Source organism: Ananas comosus, linkage group 22, assembly GCF_001540865.1.
Source record: "Ananas comosus cultivar F153 linkage group 22, ASM154086v1, whole genome shotgun sequence".
NCBI lineage: Eukaryota > Viridiplantae > Streptophyta > Magnoliopsida > Poales > Bromeliaceae > Ananas > Ananas comosus.
Genome location: NC_033642.1, coordinates 1,072,724 through 1,091,225, shown reverse-complemented (window position 1 = coordinate 1,091,225; position 18,502 = coordinate 1,072,724). Strand labels below are relative to the sequence as shown.

General features: G+C 33.7%; 2 protein-coding genes across 3 annotated transcripts in view; both read right to left on the bottom strand.

Moving 5' to 3' along the window:
• Positions 1,568–15,077, bottom strand: LOC109727306 (protein ACCELERATED CELL DEATH 6-like). Of its 2 annotated transcripts, none has more exons than XM_020257368.1 (4): positions 14,782–14,834; positions 5,223–5,964; positions 2,913–3,445; positions 1,568–2,505 (listed from the first exon to the last, which is right to left on the bottom strand). In XM_020257368.1, exons 2-4 carry the CDS (start codon positions 5,851–5,853, stop codon positions 1,735–1,737), a joined length of 1,935 nt encoding a protein of 644 aa, XP_020112957.1. In that variant the 5' UTR covers positions 5,854–5,964; positions 14,782–14,834; the 3' UTR covers positions 1,568–1,734. The 2 variants fall into 2 exon arrangements, with proteins under 2 accessions (XP_020112957.1, XP_020112958.1); XM_020257369.1 differs by lacking the exon at positions 14,782–14,834 and adding an exon at positions 15,063–15,077 and having other exon boundaries at positions 1,579–2,505.
• Positions 14,750–18,502, bottom strand: part of LOC109727504 (protein ACCELERATED CELL DEATH 6-like) — a 5,778-nt gene continuing 2,025 nt past the window's right edge. Inside the window, exons 2-3 of the mRNA XM_020257645.1 lie at positions 15,063–15,751; positions 14,750–14,998 (exon numbers count right to left, since the gene is read on the bottom strand). Coding sequence (XP_020113234.1) covers positions 14,750–14,998; positions 15,063–15,751 — 938 coding nt within the window. The remainder of the gene's footprint in view (positions 14,999–15,062; positions 15,752–18,502) is intronic.

Here is an 18,502-nt window from a genome sequence, read left to right as displayed (position 1 = left end):
CCTCATGTTCTTTAAGATTAAAGGAGAAAGTAAGATCGAATCTTTACCTTTTTCGCGGATAAATCCTTGCCTCAATTTGATGATCGTGGAATCGGGTTCTCTTGAAGCCGCACACGCGTCCGGCCTCTATAGGTATCCACACGAGGTTCTTGATTTGATCGATGTCCTCACCGGGGTGCTAGCTCCCTTGCAAAAGGACGTCTATTTGCTAGAAGATGGAAGAGAGGAGAAGAGATATGACGGGCTAGGGTTTTCTAAAAACTCCCGTATATTATATATAGGAATATAATCCTATTCCTAATAATATAATGACAATTAAGGATAAGTATAAATCTAGATTTAAATTTATCTTTTCCTTAATTGGTTACATCGATCAAATCCTAATTTGATTCGATTTGAATTTTATATTAATTTGATCTTATCAAATTAATAATACAACACTTGCACATAAGTCCTCTTATAATTTACTAACTATTAGTAAGTCCTCTCTTGTAACATTTACACCTTAATACCACTAATTTGTAACAATTACAAATTAGTCTAGTTATCATTAAATTGATAATTAGGTCCTCCGGCGATTCAATAATCGTGATCTAGCTATCCGATCAATCACAACCTCTTATGTGTGTGACCCCATAGGTTCTATTCTATCTGGTAGTGAGATATATTTTGATCACTATCAACAATATCACTGAAACTCCTTTCAATGGATTAGAACAATTCCAACTCAGCCCAATGAGAATTATCGATCATCTAGATAATTCTCATGAGTCTCACAATCCACCAGTGACGCCTAGCAGCATGTAGTGGCATTCCAGTAGAATGGAATACTGAACCTCTTGGTGCAGTTACCGTGTGATACAATCCTTCTATCATGAGTCCCGACTAGACGGAGGTTATGGAATAACTCGTCAAACCCCATCGTCTGTCATATGTTAAATTTATTCGACTCGAGTTTCTAATATCGGAAACCCTTTTCCGCTATTTATTCTGCCCTGGCCAAGGTCTTCTAAACTCGGTCTCATAAATCACATAGGACTAACACCCCTATCTACCAAGGGAGATAGATTCCATCTAAGTGCGCACCCTATTCCTACAATGAACCTACTGCAGCCAACATGCACCGCAAGGACCCGAATGGCTAGGGACCAAGTGTATGTACAGTCAAACTACAGTAACCTCATTGTGAATAGCCGAGGCACCGCAGGTCAAAGGACCAGTCACACTACTGCAACAATTGAGTAAGTCACTGACGAGTGAGTAGACATCCAAGTGACTTCTCGCGTTGGTCACGCTCGGTACCCTTGTTCTCTAACAACCACCTGCATATTCGCTTCAGTGTCCCCACACTGTCGACTCGAGACTCGTCTATCCAGAAAGGGAAGCGACCTATGCACCAATCTCACCGGATCAATCACCGTCCCCGTGATGATCCATTGATCGGGAGCATTTAGGAATTAATCACCAATGACACATGTCTCAAATTCTCAACACTTGAGAATATATGTCATCATCTTATTAATTCCTTGGACGATTCATGGACACATACACAACATAAATAGAAATAAAAACCCAAAGTTATTCATAATATTTTAAAACCAAATACAAAATTATGTCCTAGAAAGAATACATGTATCGGCCTGGTTGGCTTCTAGGGCATACATCTAACAAAGACTAGTGTAAAAAAGTTGGCCCTTGGATGATGACAATGAAAGATTTAATTCGCACCCACTTTTAGGTAAAATGCAAATGTTTGATGGAAAGAATCAGTGATACCCCAAAGATGAGTATATAAACTAGCAAATAATACACTATCGGCCCAAAGATAAACCAGTTAAAACTCTCCGTACCGAGCCCGAATGGTCGCCCTATTACGCAGGGTTTGCACAATATTGTTGACCATCCTAGTCTTCTCTGTATTGTCATTGTGAGACGAAATCGCTGCCAAATATCTGGACTGCATAACAAGACTGACGGGAACGCAAATATGAAGACAACAAGGACAATGAGACTGTTAACTGGGGCCAGCACCACATACACGGACAATGCGAATGCTGCTACCATACTTTGTGCCGCTATGCTAATGAAGTATTGGGATCGCAGAATGAGTTCTAACCGGCGAGAATGATGTATGGCAAGTGAGCCAGCATACATAAGCCAAATCGTAGCCATGAGGGAACAAAGAAATGCAATGAAATCTGAGATGATGAAAGCCGTGAAAGCATATTTTCTTGCTAGAGTTGGCGTGCCTCCATTTTGGTGGTCGTCAGCAATGTTACCCCCAGGCATGGTGAAAGCTGCAGCGAATGTCACGGTAGCGATAAGTACTGAGACAATTACTAGATTTTTAGCTGTACTCCCGTACTTCTTTTGTTCATTGTCAAGATTTTGTCTGGCGATGTCGATGTCTTTGCGTCTGGAGTCATATATTAAGCGGTCCAGTCGTTGAGGGCCGTAGATGGCACCAATCTGTTGTAAGCAGTGAAAAATCCAGATGTGCGGGTTCTGGAAGTCAAAGAAGAAAAGCTCATTATAGAAGGACCAATTAGCAAGTACTGATCGATTGCGCTACTTTTCTCTCTTCCTCTCTCTTTTTATCCTCTCATCAATAGCTACCTAATTCTTTGACCACCTTCGGAATGTGGAATTGTGAATTACGATATGATTTGTGGATTACTAGTGAATTGGAACGGCAAAAGAAGAAATCCTATTCTAACCTATTTAATCTATAGTAGATGTATGCTGAAATCAATATATGCACGTAGATATGTTGTATATGTACATTACTATTCTATATTTCTTTATATGTGAGTGAATGTATATATCCAATATTTTTATTCATTTGCATTCTGAATTTCAGGTAAATATTTTTCAATTCTGACAAAGAATGTTAAAGGAGGAATTTCGTTTACCTGTAGTGAGATTAAGCTATAGTCGATCTTGGTGATGGCAAGATCTAGAGGGGTTCGTCGTTTCTTATTCTGGATACTTGGATGTACACTTTTATTTTCCAATAGAAGTCTCACTATTTCTCGGTTCTGAGAAGATACAGCAAGATGCAGCGGCGTGTTCCCATGATTATCCTGTGCATTCATCATTTTTGCAAGCTCTCGATTCTGACAAACATACTTAACGACCATCAGTTTGTTCTCTTGTACAGCAATATGTAGAAAATTCCTTCCTTTGTTATCTACTAACTCATCCATATCATGACAACAGGCAATAAGCTCATGAATTATGCGGCAACTCCCCATACTAGCAGCAATATGTATCGGATAAAACCCTTCACAATCTGAGTAGTAAGCAGTAGAACGGCCATCTTTCAATAGTTGACGCACCATATAAGTGTTTGTAGCTGTCGCTAAATAGTGAAGGGGAGTGCTTCCTGAATTATCGACTTTCTTTACAAGTTCTGATTTCCACTGTAGTAGTCTCTCTGCAATTTCTGTCATTGAAGTTCATATAAATAATAGGTGAGCAAAACAAGAAAAAACTAAAAAAGTTAATTATAAATAAATAAACAAAAGATCAGGAGAGTTATCCTCACAAGATGTTTCTCGCTATATATCTATAATACATTGGCCACTCAAAACTGCCTAGTGAATTATAATCTTAATTTCTTTTAACATTAAAATGCAAAAAAAAAAAAAAAGAGAAAAACCTCTCAATATCATGAAGAGGGCACAGCCCACAACACCTTAGGCCGAAACAGCAGGGTACCGGCTCATCCGAGCCAGGCCTAACCGTGTCAGGGGCCCGGGCAGTGCTCCAGGCCAGCCCCTTAATTTTTGTTTATTTTTTTATTTTTTATTTTTTTATTTTTTATTGCTTTATATAAATAAAATTTAAAAATGTGACAGATCAAATGATTCTCTTTAAACTGATACTTCAATTAAAAAAATAAAAATTTATAAACAGTCATAAAATAACAAAAAATCAATTTTTTTTTCCAAAAATTAAAATTTGTTACTAACCTTAAGTATGATAATTGACAGTGGTAAAAGTGTGGTCATTGATCGGTTGGTTTGGATAGTATGGAAGGGAAATAAATAAAAGAATGAATTAAAAATAGAGCAATGGGAGCCCGACAGCCTAAAGTTGATTGTAACGTTACAATTCTATCATTCAGTGGTCTAGGTTATTTTACTAGCCCGGTTATTTTTTTAAGATAAATTTTATTTTTTCTTTTATAGTTTAGTTTATTTTTATTTTGCCATTTTATAATTTAAAAAATTATACTTAATTATCATGTGGTTTAGCTCATTTTTTTACTTTGCTACCGTGTGGTTCAAAAGTTATACTTAACTACTCCGTGATTATTACTTATTTAATAATAAACTTTTAAGATCGATAAAAATGGAGATAAAACCACAAACTAGTTAATTTTATTTTTTTTAAATTATAGAATAACAAAGTGAAAATGATCTAAACCACATGTGGGTAAATAAAAGTCTATCTTTTTAATTGCATGAGAAAAGCTATTTATACATTACATTTTAGAATGTAGGATATACACCTACTCATTCAATAAGTGAGATTTTTTTATTAGTCACATCATATTACAAATGAAGAAATCTCACCGATTAGATAGATGGAATTTATGAAATACACACTATTTGAGAGGTATGGATAGTATTAATTGCTCAAATTGTAATTCTAGAGCTCTTTTAGATCATAGACTTGGCATATCTCTAGAACATAAAGGAAAAAAAATTAAAATAATATCTACATATAAGGATTTTTTTTGCATTTAGCTTTTTCACAAAAGAATTTATAAATTGATTCTAACAAATTTATATTTGTATAAGTAGCCCTTTACTTTCAACATAAGCGTCTCGGTGGCGTTATTTAAGTTGAACACCCCGATTCAATCACCATATTTAAACACGGAGATTGGATTATTATATTCTTTTTTGTATTTTTATAGCCCTTAACTTAAAAATAAAAGATTAAAATATAAATATGAACACGATGATTAAATCATCGTATTTAAACACGGTGGTTCAATCAGCGTGTTCAATTTAAAATTACCAAAATGGTGCTTGCATGGTAAAGAGAGAGTTATGCGTACAAATATAAATTTACTAGAATTATTTGTAAAAAGAAAAAGAAAAATTGAGAGAGCTAAACGCAAAAAAAAAAAAAGAAAAAAAAAAAAAAAAAAAAAAAGGCAGTAGATAAAATAGGGCATGCGGAAGCTGATAGGCAGGTAAGTTAACTACCTGGGCTTTGGACGATGGCGGCTGCATGCAGTGCAGTTTGGCCTTTCGGTCCGGCATAGGATGCCTCTGGCGCGTCCCCTCTGTCACCAAGGACTTCTACCAACTTCTGAACAACTTTGAGCGATTTCGACAGCACGGCAGCATAGAGTGGAGATACACCATTATAGTCGACGATACCCGCCAGCTCAGGATCCTTAGACAACAAAATTCTCACCACCTCGTCATGACCTTCTTCAGCCGCCGCATATAATGCTGTCTTCCCTTTCCGATCTGTGACGCGGAGTACCGCCTCCTCACCCTGGCGGACCTTTGAAATAAAGAGGAACACAATTTGGTCTGCCCCGGCCCTCGCAGCACAGTGCAGCGGCGTCTCGAGCGCCGCATTGCGTGCCTCCAGGAGGGAGCAATCTATGTCGCAGATCCGCTTCGCGAGCTCCAAGTGCCCGAAAGTAGCCACGATATGGAGGGCCGAGTTTCCGCCGACGGTAACTCCTCGGCAACCCCTGCGCCCTGCTTGATTACCGACATTACCATTACCACGAACCTCAATGACCCGGTGATCCGCATCTGTTTCAGGTGGGAATAATGTCTCGTCCCCCCGCCTCAATTTGTCGAGCAACTCATTGTCCATCCGCTCCCATTCCCGCCAGAACAGAGTTTCATCATCATCTTCTTCTTCTTCTTCTTCTTCTTCTTCTCCTTCAAGACTCGGGAAATATTTCGATTCCTGATCAATGAGTGCCTGATATTGAGATAGAAACAAACTAGATTGATATCCAAGTGCCAGTAGTTAAGATCGAGTTTAATTTTATCACTTATTTCTGAAACAAATAAATTAGTTAGTGCTGACTGCTGAAATTCTTAACTTCTCTACAAGTTTAGTAGATGATGCCTTACTGCCTCAGTAGTCATTAATACCTGCTAGCTACCACAAAGAGACAGAGAAAATGTTTAATTCGAAACTTGCTAAGTAGTATTGCTACAAACCACTCCTTAAACAAAAGAGAAAAATTGTTAGCAAAGAAAAAACTTCATTGAACACGTATTTTCGCTGAACTCACTACACATTTCACTCCCATAAACGAAGCAAATTTAATTGGCCATTGCGCCGTAGACTAATCCACTACTGGGTCACTCTTTACAAACTTCATACACTAATTCGGCTAATTACATGATTATAGGACGTCCAATTGTTGAAAAAACATAAACAAATTAATAAAACAGGAGGGCATTGTACATGTGGCATTATTGTCGGTTTTTTGTTTTATTAAATAAAATTTCTATATGAATTAGTGTAGGAATGAATGTGGATTGCTTGCAATCCTTGCATTTAAGGTGCTTATTTGACAACAACAACCAAAAAAAAAAAATGTAAATAATTATTTTTCCTCTTTTAGGGCAAACTTCAATTTGCTTCGGTGTGATCTAGCGCATTTTCATTTTACCATGCTGTAAATTCAAGAAATTGCATGTAAATATCTTGCAATTTTATTTTCATTTTACTATAAAAGACCTACGGTTTAAAAGAGTTGAAAAAAAGTTATACTGTTTTCAAACCATAGAGTGATAAAATGCATATTATAAAATAATAAAATATGCCATGTGGTTTGCAAAATTAACTATCACTTTACTATCCTGTTTACCGGCAGTTCATTACCGTGAAACAAAGAAAACTGCAAGTCAGTAGCTTGCTTCTTCAATATGAAGCTTTTGTGAAGCGGAAACAAAAACAAACTGGATTAATATCTGTTGAAACATTTTGTTAATAAAATTATTTTGTCATTGACCACTACTTGTCTCAAGGAGTTACATCTTTTCATATTCTGTACATTCATGGTGTCACATCTTTTCATATTCTATACATTCATGGTGTCCTTCTATAATCTGTACCTTTTCAATTTCTAAATCTCATAACTTATGTATTTTCATTTCCATAACTATTAACCTTTTAATATGAAATAAATGAAGCGGGTAGCGTGCTATCTATCTCTCTTTTTTTTAAAAAAAATAATAATAATAACTATTAACCTTTCAATTACCTGCTAAATTGCTATAACTTATGACCACCTAATTCTCGTAACCCTAGAAAATAATATTCTTCCTGACGAGTTGTATTGGATGATTGGTGTGTCTTTCCCTCAACCCTCGGCCAATTTTTGTAAGTGAATTATTGGATGATTGGTGTGCCTTTTCCTAAGGTAGCATTTAGTTCGGAAACAAGGAGGAGAATAAGCTATTGTTCCCTCCTTTCCCAAACGTGATATTTGGTACCCAGGAACAGTAATTCCAGGATTTCAAGAACAAGCTAGTATAAGGCTGTTGTTCCACCCTTTTACTGGAACAAGCTTGTTCCTTGATGAGAACAAGATTAATCAAAATCTAAATTTAATTTTAATGGCAGTAAATTAATAATTAATCTAATTAATATATTTAAATTATTATTTATTATTTTAATAATTAAATAATTTATTATTTATAATTAATTAATAATAATTAATAATTTTTAATAGTATTTATTAATAATTATTATCCTTAATAATCAGATAATCGATAGTATTATTAATTTATTATTTATATTAATTATTAATAATTATTATTATTNATTAATAATAATATAGATTATCTAATTATTAAGAATAATAATTATTAATATTTATTAATAAATAATAATAATTATTAATAATTATTATCCTTAATAATCAGATAATCGATAGTATTATTAATTTATTATTTATATTAATTATTAATAATTATTATTATTTATTAATAAATATTAATAATTATTATTCTTAATAATTAGATAATCTATATTATTATTAATTTATTGTTTTATAATTAATTATTAATAATTAGATAATTATTATTATTATATTATTACTAGTAATTAATTAATAATTATTATTATTATTTATTAATAAATATTAATAATTATTATTATTAAAAATTAGATAATCGATACTATTATTAATTTATTATTAATTATTAATAATTATTATTTTTTATTAATAATTATTAATTATTATTATTAATTAGATATTCAATATTATTAATTTATTATTTTATAATTAATTATTAATAATTATTATTATTTATAATTAATTATTATTAATTATTAATAATTATTAATAATTATTATTATTCATAATTAATTATTAATAATTAATTTATTATTTATTTTAAGTAATATTTTGATGTTAATTAATTGCATAATATAATTTTAATTTCAAATTATAACTCTTAATTCTCTTGTTCCAATCTAACCATCCAAACACTATTTACCTTATTCCTTGAAACAACCTCATTTTCATTCAAACGTAAAATTGGTCTAGTTCCTGTTTATATCTGAACTTGTACCTTTCCCTAGAACTAGCAATTCTTACTTATACTCGAAATAAAAACGCAGCCTAAAAGTGCTATTGACTAACTCAAATTAAACAAATTAAAAAGTTGGATAGTAAAAAATATTAAAATTTTAAAAGGCTGGCTAGTTTAGATAAGTATATTTTTACCAAAATTTTATGGAGACTATACCTACTGTGAGATGGTCCTATCTACCATCCATTATGTGAACTAGCACGAATCTCGAAGTATGATGGGTGGTGGATTAAATTGTCTCACCATAAGGACTATCCCACAAAAAATTTTGTCCCACCCCTCATTGCTGCACCACCCGCCCCCTCAACTGCTCCACCCTCATTCTCTCTGATCTCAATCTTTCCCCCCTCTACCTCGATCTCCTTTTCTCCACTTCCTCTCTCCTATGGTGAGCTCTCCCTCTCCCCAACCCGCTCCATAGCAATCTTCTTCTCTTATTTCGATCCCTATGCCGCAAAACCCTACCTTTGATGTCGTAGATAGAGATAGTTCTCTTTGATTCCTCGTCTCCTTTCGATCCTCCTACCAAATCTTTGTTGCCAATCATGATCCCCTCGTGAGGATAGAGAGGTGTGGTTCTTTGTCTACAATGGTGTCGGTGGAGAAGGGATAACCTTTGGCAAGCACAATAGCAACGGCAATGTACAGAGTGTTGGATTAAAGTGAAACCATGTTTCGAGTCAGTATCACAAAGAAAAGCCAAATAAAATAAGTTACTAGATGTTCAACTTCGAGAACTTGGTAGAGGAATTATATATAGAACCCTAAAATATGAAATTTGGACTGAATGAGAAATTTTGAAACTTGGTTGAGGAATTTCAAAACCCAAGAGTATGTAATCTAAGCTGAGGTTGAGATTTTGGAATTTAGTAGCAAATTTTCAAATTCGACATATTGCAAAGTTTCGTGTTCTAGAATCCCTATGAGTTTTGGAACTCGGCTCAGATGAGTTTGTAGAGTCGAATATGACTACAACTTGATTTAATTTCATGCTTTGAGATTAGGGATGGTCCACAAATATTTTTGGAGGATATCTCAGCGGAGATAGACACTAGAAGTGAATCGGAGACTTCAATTAACAAAGGAGATCGTTTCCTACTAGAATTGGGTTTTTAGGGTTTTATGAACTTATAATTCATGTTTAGGTTTTTTGAGCTTCATTGTAAGACTCTAATTAAGAGGTAAACATGGAAGAGCTCTAGGGAGAGATTTTTGTATCCAAATTACTCTTTGTATTTGTTGTGCCATGGAGTAATCGAACAACGCATTAAGGAGATCATGCCCGTGGACATAAGCCGATACACCGTTACTCGAACAATGTAAATTTCTTGTATTCTCGATTTTTATTTCTTGCTCATCTTCGTGCTATTTTCTCTATTCTCATCTATTTTAATTTACATAAGATCCGATTTTTGCTGCACTCATGTGCTATAAGGGTTTGAGGTTTGCACAGTAACTCTCTTGGTCGGTTTTATCACAAAGTTGCTCTTGGAGAAGATCTATCACGGGAGGGTGAATTCGCTAGAGCACTAGTCCTCTATAAAAAAGAATAAGTTTTTCATGTTTATTATTGGGTTCTTCAATTCTTTTTATCAAATGCTTAGTGCACCTTCATTGTTGTTGGGTTAGAATTGATTAGACGAATTTTGGACAACGATGTCAGCGATAAGAATACTTAAACTGTTGTGGAACCTGAATCATACTATTATCATGTTTCAAATGAGGAAAATGTCCTTGTAGGAGAAGGTGAAAGTACTGTACATTGTAATTGATGACGCGCTACATAAGAATATATTAACATTCAACTAACTAAATTAATGTAGGACATGATTATAACAATATATAAAGTTCAAGCAAAAAATTATAATAAATTAAAGTTTTTAAAGCCAAAAATTATCAATACAAATTATTAATTGGCACTCTCTTCGTGCCATGTGTCACGTTCCCCTTACTCCTCCCGCTTTCACCTTCTCCCTTCACCCCACCCCACCACCCTACTCCCCAGAATGTTAAATGGCTTCTGAAAAGACCAAAGAATATTTCTCTCACCTTCCCTCTCTCGAAAGAGCATTTGCCTTTTTTCTCTCACCCTTTCTCTCTCTCCTTTCCTATAATAATCCTAAAACCTAAACTCAATTATTACCCCTACCTTCCCTCATCCCTCCTCTTTCCGCATCGCCCATCCCTTCAAAACAAACTATGAATTGACACTCTCTTTGTGCCATGTGTCACGTTCCCCCTTACTCCTCCTGCTTTGACCTCCTCTCCTCACCCCACCCAACATCCCGCTTCCCAGAATGTTAAATGTCTTCTCAGAAGGCCAAAGAACATTTCTCTCACCTTCCCTCTCTCGAAAGGGCATTTGCTTTTTTTCTCTCACCCTCCCCCTCTCTCTCCTTCCCAATAATAATCCTAAAGCCTAAACCCAATTATTAGCCCCACCTTCCCTCATCCATTGTCTTTCCCCATCCTCCATCCCTTTTCGCGCGCGCTCGCTCTCTCTCTCTCTCTCTCTCTCTCTCTCTCTCTCTCTCTCTTTTAAACTTTAACCTTAACCCCTATTCAGGAGAAGCACTAGTACCATGATACTCGGGATTGGACACGTCCCGTTGCCACCGCACCTACCGCCTCCTTCTCCAACGAAGGTCCCCACGCACCTCGACCTCGACTCTGACAGCTCCCATGGTAGCGCTGTCGCCGCCTACGGTGGCGGCGGGAAAGGCTCCGATAGTGGCACTATCGAGCCCCGCCGGTGTTCGAGGAGTGCATTACGATGATATTCTTCTACCAGGGATCAGTTGATTCTTCTATCAGGGATCGGGGGTGCAATTCAGAGTAGAGGGCTTCGTGGTGGGCTCGGAGCGGAGCCTCCACCGGTGTTCATTGAGTGCATCAATATTTTATTATTACTATTTTTTTACATTGCTTTTCATTTCATCTCATTAAGTATCTATGCAATCTTGAATTTGTAGGTGTTATATTTGGTTTAGATTTGTAGTTACTTAAATTGGAGTTAAATTATAATCTAATTGGAATTAGATTTAATTTGATATATATGGAATATAATTAGGAGTGTAATTCTAATTGAATTAGAATTAAACTCTAGTTAGAAAATATGTATTATATATATAAATACTACGATCAAGTTCATAATTGCCGCGACGAAATTAAGAAGTCATGCACTAATTAAGTCTAGATTGTTGTGAGGTCCGTACGGCTAAGAGGAGAGGCCGCAACTCTAATTAACCAATCGTTGCATATTGGAGAGCTTTGTGTGCTATTAGCTGTATGTGCTAATTAAGGCCAATTTATTGGTCTGTACTGATAGGTGAGAGAAAAGCCAATTTTTTGGAGTTGCTTGTTGCGGCATCTTCGATCTAATCAAGTTTTGATCTTTTGAGAGATCTTCTTTGTAATCCCATTTTGTTGTTTCCAAATCTATATGAAATTAGCCAATTAAATCAATTAATAAAATGCCCAATTTTAATGCTAAAAAAACCTAACTTTTCTCTTTTTTATCTTAATTATTTCATTCTATGTGCTCTAATCTCTAAATAATTATTAGAAATGATGTGAATTCTCTTTGAAATTTGATTATTTAATTTATTTTTTTGTGTATTTGTGGTAAGAATTACTGAGTAAATAAAATAAAGTAATAAAAATTTTATTTTGAATTGCAATTGCGTATTTGTGGTAAGAATTACTTAAATAAGTAAAATAATTTCATTACCTTTCTGTTTTTTTTACATTATTTAGAGTACAATTAAAGTTATTGTGTTATAGAATATTTTTAAAAAAAATCAATAATTTGTTTATATATATTTTATATACTTTTTAAATCAAATATGTTAGTTCTATACTATATGGTTTACTTATAGTTTGTTAATCTTTCATGATTGTTATGTCATTTTTTATGTATTCTAAACACTAATTGAGATGAGATTTATCAATAATATAATATCCACCACAACAATTATCATCAACAATGCCTATCCATTGCTAAGCGTGAGCTCTTAACTAGTAATAAATAAGAACTAAAATGTCATGCATCTCATAGATTGAGGGCCAAAAGCATAATTTAGCACTTCTACATGTGTATTCTTCTATAGAAGACTAAATTGATTTCTTTATAAACTCTACATTAATCCCTCTAATTTTGTCCATGAGGCAAGCTTAGCTTAAGTCTTGGTTGTGGGGCCCACCTGCTAGTATTTACTACACCCTTTTTTGTCTTTAACCACCTTCTTTTGTTTGAGAGTGGGTCTCGCCTTGATTGAAACTCTTAACCTACCTTTTATTTGCCTTTCCACCTTCCTTTTAATTAATGCATTCAAATTTCTTACATCCTTCTGAAGAAAACTCTACTCTCTTTGATTTCTCCCCACCATTTCCTCTTTCCCTCTGATCCGGTACGATCAAACCATCCGGATAAGTCTCAATCGTTGCGGATAAAGCGGAGGCCGTTCCAACTACTTCAGTTAGGATAAGGCGGAGGTGGTCCAACTAATTCAGTTAGGATAAGGATCGAGATGATTCTAACTAATTCGATTAAGATATGAATCGAGAAGATTCCAACTAATTCGATTAGAATAAAATTAAAGTAGTTTCAACTACTTCGGTTAGAATAAGACTAAAATTATTATTTTTAAAATACTTTATTCTTATCTTCTTGTAAACCGAAAGGCTAATAATAGTGTCATACTAGCTCTTGTAAATCACTCCAATTTAAAGAGAATTAATATATAAACTCTTCCACATAGAAATTGTATTCTTTCTTTTTTTTTCTCTTTAATCTAGTTTTAGATATCCATCGGGAAGGCGCTGCAATATTGCTTTCCTCTTCCGACGGATCAGGTGGTATCAGAGCATGTGATCCTGGTGTATAGTGCGAACCAAAAGCGTCTACAAAGCTATCAGTGAATAATTCTCCGTCCTCGACATTTTCCGCAAACCACCGATCAGGAAAACGAAGAGTGCATCTACCATGTCTGCAGACGAGCAGATGGCAACGCCATCCGACCTTGCCGCCAAGGTCACCACGCTGTCCGACGACATGAAGACCGTTTTAGATTGGATCAAGACCCAATCTGGAGCACCATCGGCAATGCTGGTAGAGAAGAGCGGTCGGCTCGCAGGAACTCCTCGTCCAAAGGCGCGTGTGACGCACTATAAAAGATTACTAGGAATAAAAAGATGTCCGAGAATTCTATTCCTATTCATCTTATTACTAAGAATGTGGCATTTCTGTGTTTGATTTGTACAGTCATATTATTTAGTCATGTTATTTAAGTTTACAAAAAATATACAATTAATTAATTTATTTATTTAATTAATTTTAGATAATGCTACTAAAAATTTTAACATCTTTTTAGAAAACAGGGAGAGAGAACATAGATTAGAGAGAGAACATAATTAAAGAAGTAGGAAGAGAAATAGAGTCGATATTAGAGGGAATGAGAGAGTTGAGATTTTAGAAAAAGAGGGGGAGAGAGAGCTTTGTTCAGAGAGAAAAAAAGATAAATTTAGAAAAAAAGATAAATTTAGAGAGAGATATGAGGTTAGAGTATAAAAAAAAATAATACCAACTAGCCGGCGGGTAGGAAGAAAGAAAGATATTAGACATATTATGATTACCCCAATCTATTAATATGATAATATCCACCCTCCTTCAAGAGAATAAAATTAATATTTTGGGAATCTCATTCCCAAATAAATTTAATATTACCAACTAGGTTACTTAATGCGTTTAGTCAAATATCGTCATATTTTTTTATTAATATTGAATTACTATAAATTTTAAAAAGGTAGCGTAAACCAAATGTACCCTTATGATGTCAGCCGATCTCTAAATACTATTAAACTAGCCATATAGATTAATTCAATCTCAAGCACCCCCACCCCGAATAACATTATCAAACCCTTAATTTGATGAAAAATTCAAGTCTAAGTTCATGACACTAGAAAAATCCTGTAGTGGATTGGAAAGGAATTAACATTGACTATCAAAGTATTAAGTACTCTACTACTAACAATTTGGGTGCAAAAATATTTTGGGCTGATAATTTAAGCGCAACAAGCTGCTAGTCCAAGTAGATTTTAAGGATTAGTAAGCAATGAATTCTAAGTTAAACCATTGGAATACTAGTTGAAAATTAAAGACTGTAGGGAAGGGATATTGTCTTACAATCGGTAGAAGCGGCCGCGGCCGCGGCGCCGGCGGCCGCTCCGGCTTCGGCGGCGGCGGCGGCGCCGGCTTCGGCGGCTCCGGCCCCGGCTTCGGCGGCGGCGGCGGCGGCCGTGATGCTGGCGCTGGCGATGGCGGTGGCAGTGGCGGTGATGGATTTGGCGGCGGGGGTGATTTTGGATGCCATCTTCTTTCNAGGATTAGTAAGCAATGAATTCTAAGTTAAACCATTGGAATACTAGTTGAAAATTAAAGACTGTAGGGAAGGGATATTGTCTTACAATCGGTAGAAGCCTCCGCCGCTTCGGCGGCTCCGGCCGCGGCGGCGACAACGACGGCAGCGACTCCCACGACGACGCTGACGACGCCCGCGGCGGCGGGGGCGGCGGCGGCCGTGATGCTGGCGCTGGCGATGGCGGTGGCAGTGGCGGTGATGGATTTGGCGGCGGGGGTGATTTTGGATGCCATCTTCTTTCATGACCTAGAGGTGTTTGACCATTCTTGTTTATAATTCTTGGGTGCACACTTTTGTTTTCCAATAGAAGACTCATTATACGATGGTTCTCGGATGCCACAGCAAGATGTAGCGGTGTATTTCCATTGCTGTCCTCTGCATTCATCATTTTCACGAGCAATGGTCTCTGGCAAACGAAGTTAACTATCTCTGCTCTATTGTGTACTACAGCAACATGGAGAAAATTCCTTCCTTCATTATCAACTAACTCGTCCATATCGGGGCAACGGCCAATAAGTTCACGAACTATATCACTTCTCCCCCAGCTTGAAGCAACATGTACAGGGCATAATCCATTAGCGTCTGGGACGTAAGCTGAAGAAGTGTCATGTTTCAAAAGCTCACACACCATGTAACTTTTAGAAGTTTGGGCTAAATAGTGAAGGGGTGTGCATCCAGATTCATCAGCTTCCTTTGCAAGTGTTGATTTCCACTGTAACAGTTTCCTTGCAATTGCTGCAATTGAAGTTTACATGAATTATAAGTTTACATGAAAAAAACTACATATAAATAGAGAAACAAGAAATAAAGAGTCACTTCACAAGGTTTTTACGACGTTGTGGAACCCAAATATCCCAAAAAATTATGAAACTTCAATTCTATAGACTTCAAATACTTTAAATCAACTTTAACATAATTGACCATCTATTACCAAAATGCTCCTCTATTCTCAAGTGAAAATACCTAACAAATTTTTAGTCGATTGTCTCTTGCACTAAAGGGGCGTTTGTCCTGCTTTGAGAAAATGATTTGATGGCCAAAAATAATTTTTTTTTAATTGAGCACTTGATAATCTCTTTTTTTAAATCTATTACGATTTTTAGAACTAGATTTCTAATTTTGAAGCTAGTCCCCAAAATCAAAAGCAGCTTAAACTTACTCCCTCAAATCTTATTCTAATTTTGAGTTCCAATTTCAAATTTAATTTTTTATTTTCGAGTCAAATTTCACAATTAAATTCAAATATCAAATTTTGAATTGAACTTTTTAAATTTTAAACATTAAATTTTAAATTTTAAAATTTTAAAATATATAATTAATTTTATATTGTATTTTTAATTTTTAAATTTTAAATTATAAATTCTAAATTCTAAATTTCAAATTTCAAACTTTAGGTTTTAAATTTCAAATTTCAAATTTCAAATTTCAAATTCTAATTNTTTAAATTTCAAATTTCAAATTTCAAATTTCAAATTCTAATTTTCAATTTTCAATTTTCAAATTCAATTTTAAATTTTAAATTTCAAATTTCAAATTTTATATTTTATATTTTATATTTTATATTTCAAATATTAAATCTCAAATTTTCAATTTTAAATTAAAATTTAAAATATTATATTCCAATTTCCTTTCAATTTTTAAAATTTCAAATTTCAAATTGAACTTAAATTTTAAATTTTACATTAAATTTGAGATTTATAATTTGAAACTTAGAGTTTGAAATTTAAAATTTTAATATTTTAATTTTCAAATTTAAAAATAAAACTATCTTTCTTGATTTTTTGTTTTTGTGCACTCACTTTTGGGTGTAAGTAGCAATTCTTAGTACATTATTTATATATATTATAATCCTAATTCAACCTCGTGACTAGGTTTCTAATCAAATTAAATTAATTAAATATTCATTATTTTGGGGGTGGTTGGTTCGTGAAAAATCAGGAAAATTGTTTTTGAAAAAAAAAAAAAAAAAAAAAACTCTTTTCCATAGTTTATCTTTTCTGAATAAAAAATTGGAAAAAAAAAGAAATACTACTTTTCCATTAAAATCTAAAAAAGAAATTTCAGAAAACAATAGTTTTTTCTAGAGAACAAACATGCGAGAAATACATTTTTAGTCAGAAAATTATTTTTGAGATATTTTTTGAAAAATCAAACACTCCTTAGAGCACGATTGGTTCCGTATAAAATGGCTCGAAAAAAAGATTTTGGTGATAAAAATGTTTTTTCGGTTAGTGATAAAATTGATTTTGGTGATAAACGTTTGGTTCCCTAAAAACCATGCGAGTAGTTCAGGACTATTGTTCCCTAACTCCTAATCCACTCTTTAATCTAATCTATCCTTTCGACCAATAATTAGTTTGTTAATTTAATTATTTTATTAAAATCGTCTTAATATTAAATTTACTTCCAGAATTAAGTTACTATATTTTTTTAGGGCACCAACTTTTAACTTAAATTTACTACCACCAACTTAAAAATCATTGGGATCCAAGTGCACAAAAGTTGGAAATATATATTTTCAAAAGTATAGTGGTCCCACACTTCATTACTCGTATATGCTTACTAATAAAGACCAATTTATTTTTTATGTTAATATTATGAGTACATAAAAGAAATTAAGTATCATGAAATAATTATGTAAAAGTGTATCGAATTATCTAAATTATGAATCATTTTGAGTTAGCTGCCCAATCATTAAAAATTTTGATTTAATTATATCATCTTTTGGTCAATGGCACTTTTATTTTAAAATTTGAATGCATCATTTATTTTTATAGAGTTTACTTAGCATATTTCATAAAATTTTCGCAACTATAAATTTATCAAAATAAGATAATTTGTTTAAATTTTAAAATTAAAATATTATTGATTTACTCAAATCAAATAAATTGAAAGATTAAATAGTTTATTCAAAATGATCCATAATTTTGATAGAGGTAATTGCTTATACACCCCGGAAAAGTTTTTGACTTTCTGATTTATCCCCCTTAAAAGGTTAATTTTAAAAATACTTTTTTTGCGTTCCAAGTTATTTTAAATATATCTCTAGAGTTAAGTTTCGTTAGTAAACTGTTAGCAATAACTGTTATCTCTAAAGTACTATTTTGCCCTTTCAAATATACTCTCTTCTATAATCACCAAATTTACTTATTTACCCTTAAATTAGGAGCAAAAAAATATTTTAATTTTTTATTTTCTCAAATTTACTCCTCTACCATCACCAATTTTTCTTATTTGCTCTTAAATTAAGGGCAAAAAGGTATTTTGATTTTTTTAACTCTTTTAGATATTTGACTCACGTTTAACCGGCCCAAGAAAACTTAATGGGTGGTAACTATGGGGTAATTTTTAAATAACGGATAAACATATGAGGTATATATTAGAAACAAAAAAAAAAAAGTAAAGATAAATTAGATATTTTTGAAATTTTAAGGGCTATATATATATATATATATATATATATATATATATATATATATAAAAGTA

Excerpts from the sequence above, each read along its gene's own strand:
- LOC109727306 (XM_020257369.1), bottom strand. The coding sequence starts at position 5,853 with ATGGACAATGAGTTGCTCGACAAATTGAGGCGGGGGGACGAGACATTA. Across the intron at positions 3,446-5,222 it reads CGCCATCGTCCAAAGCCCAG|AAATTGCAGAGAGACTACTA; the intron begins GTAGTTAACTTA and ends CTTCAATGACAG. Across the intron at positions 2,506-2,912 it reads ATAGCTTAATCTCACTACAG|AACCCGCACATCTGGATTTT; the intron begins GTAAACGAAATT and ends TTTGACTTCCAG.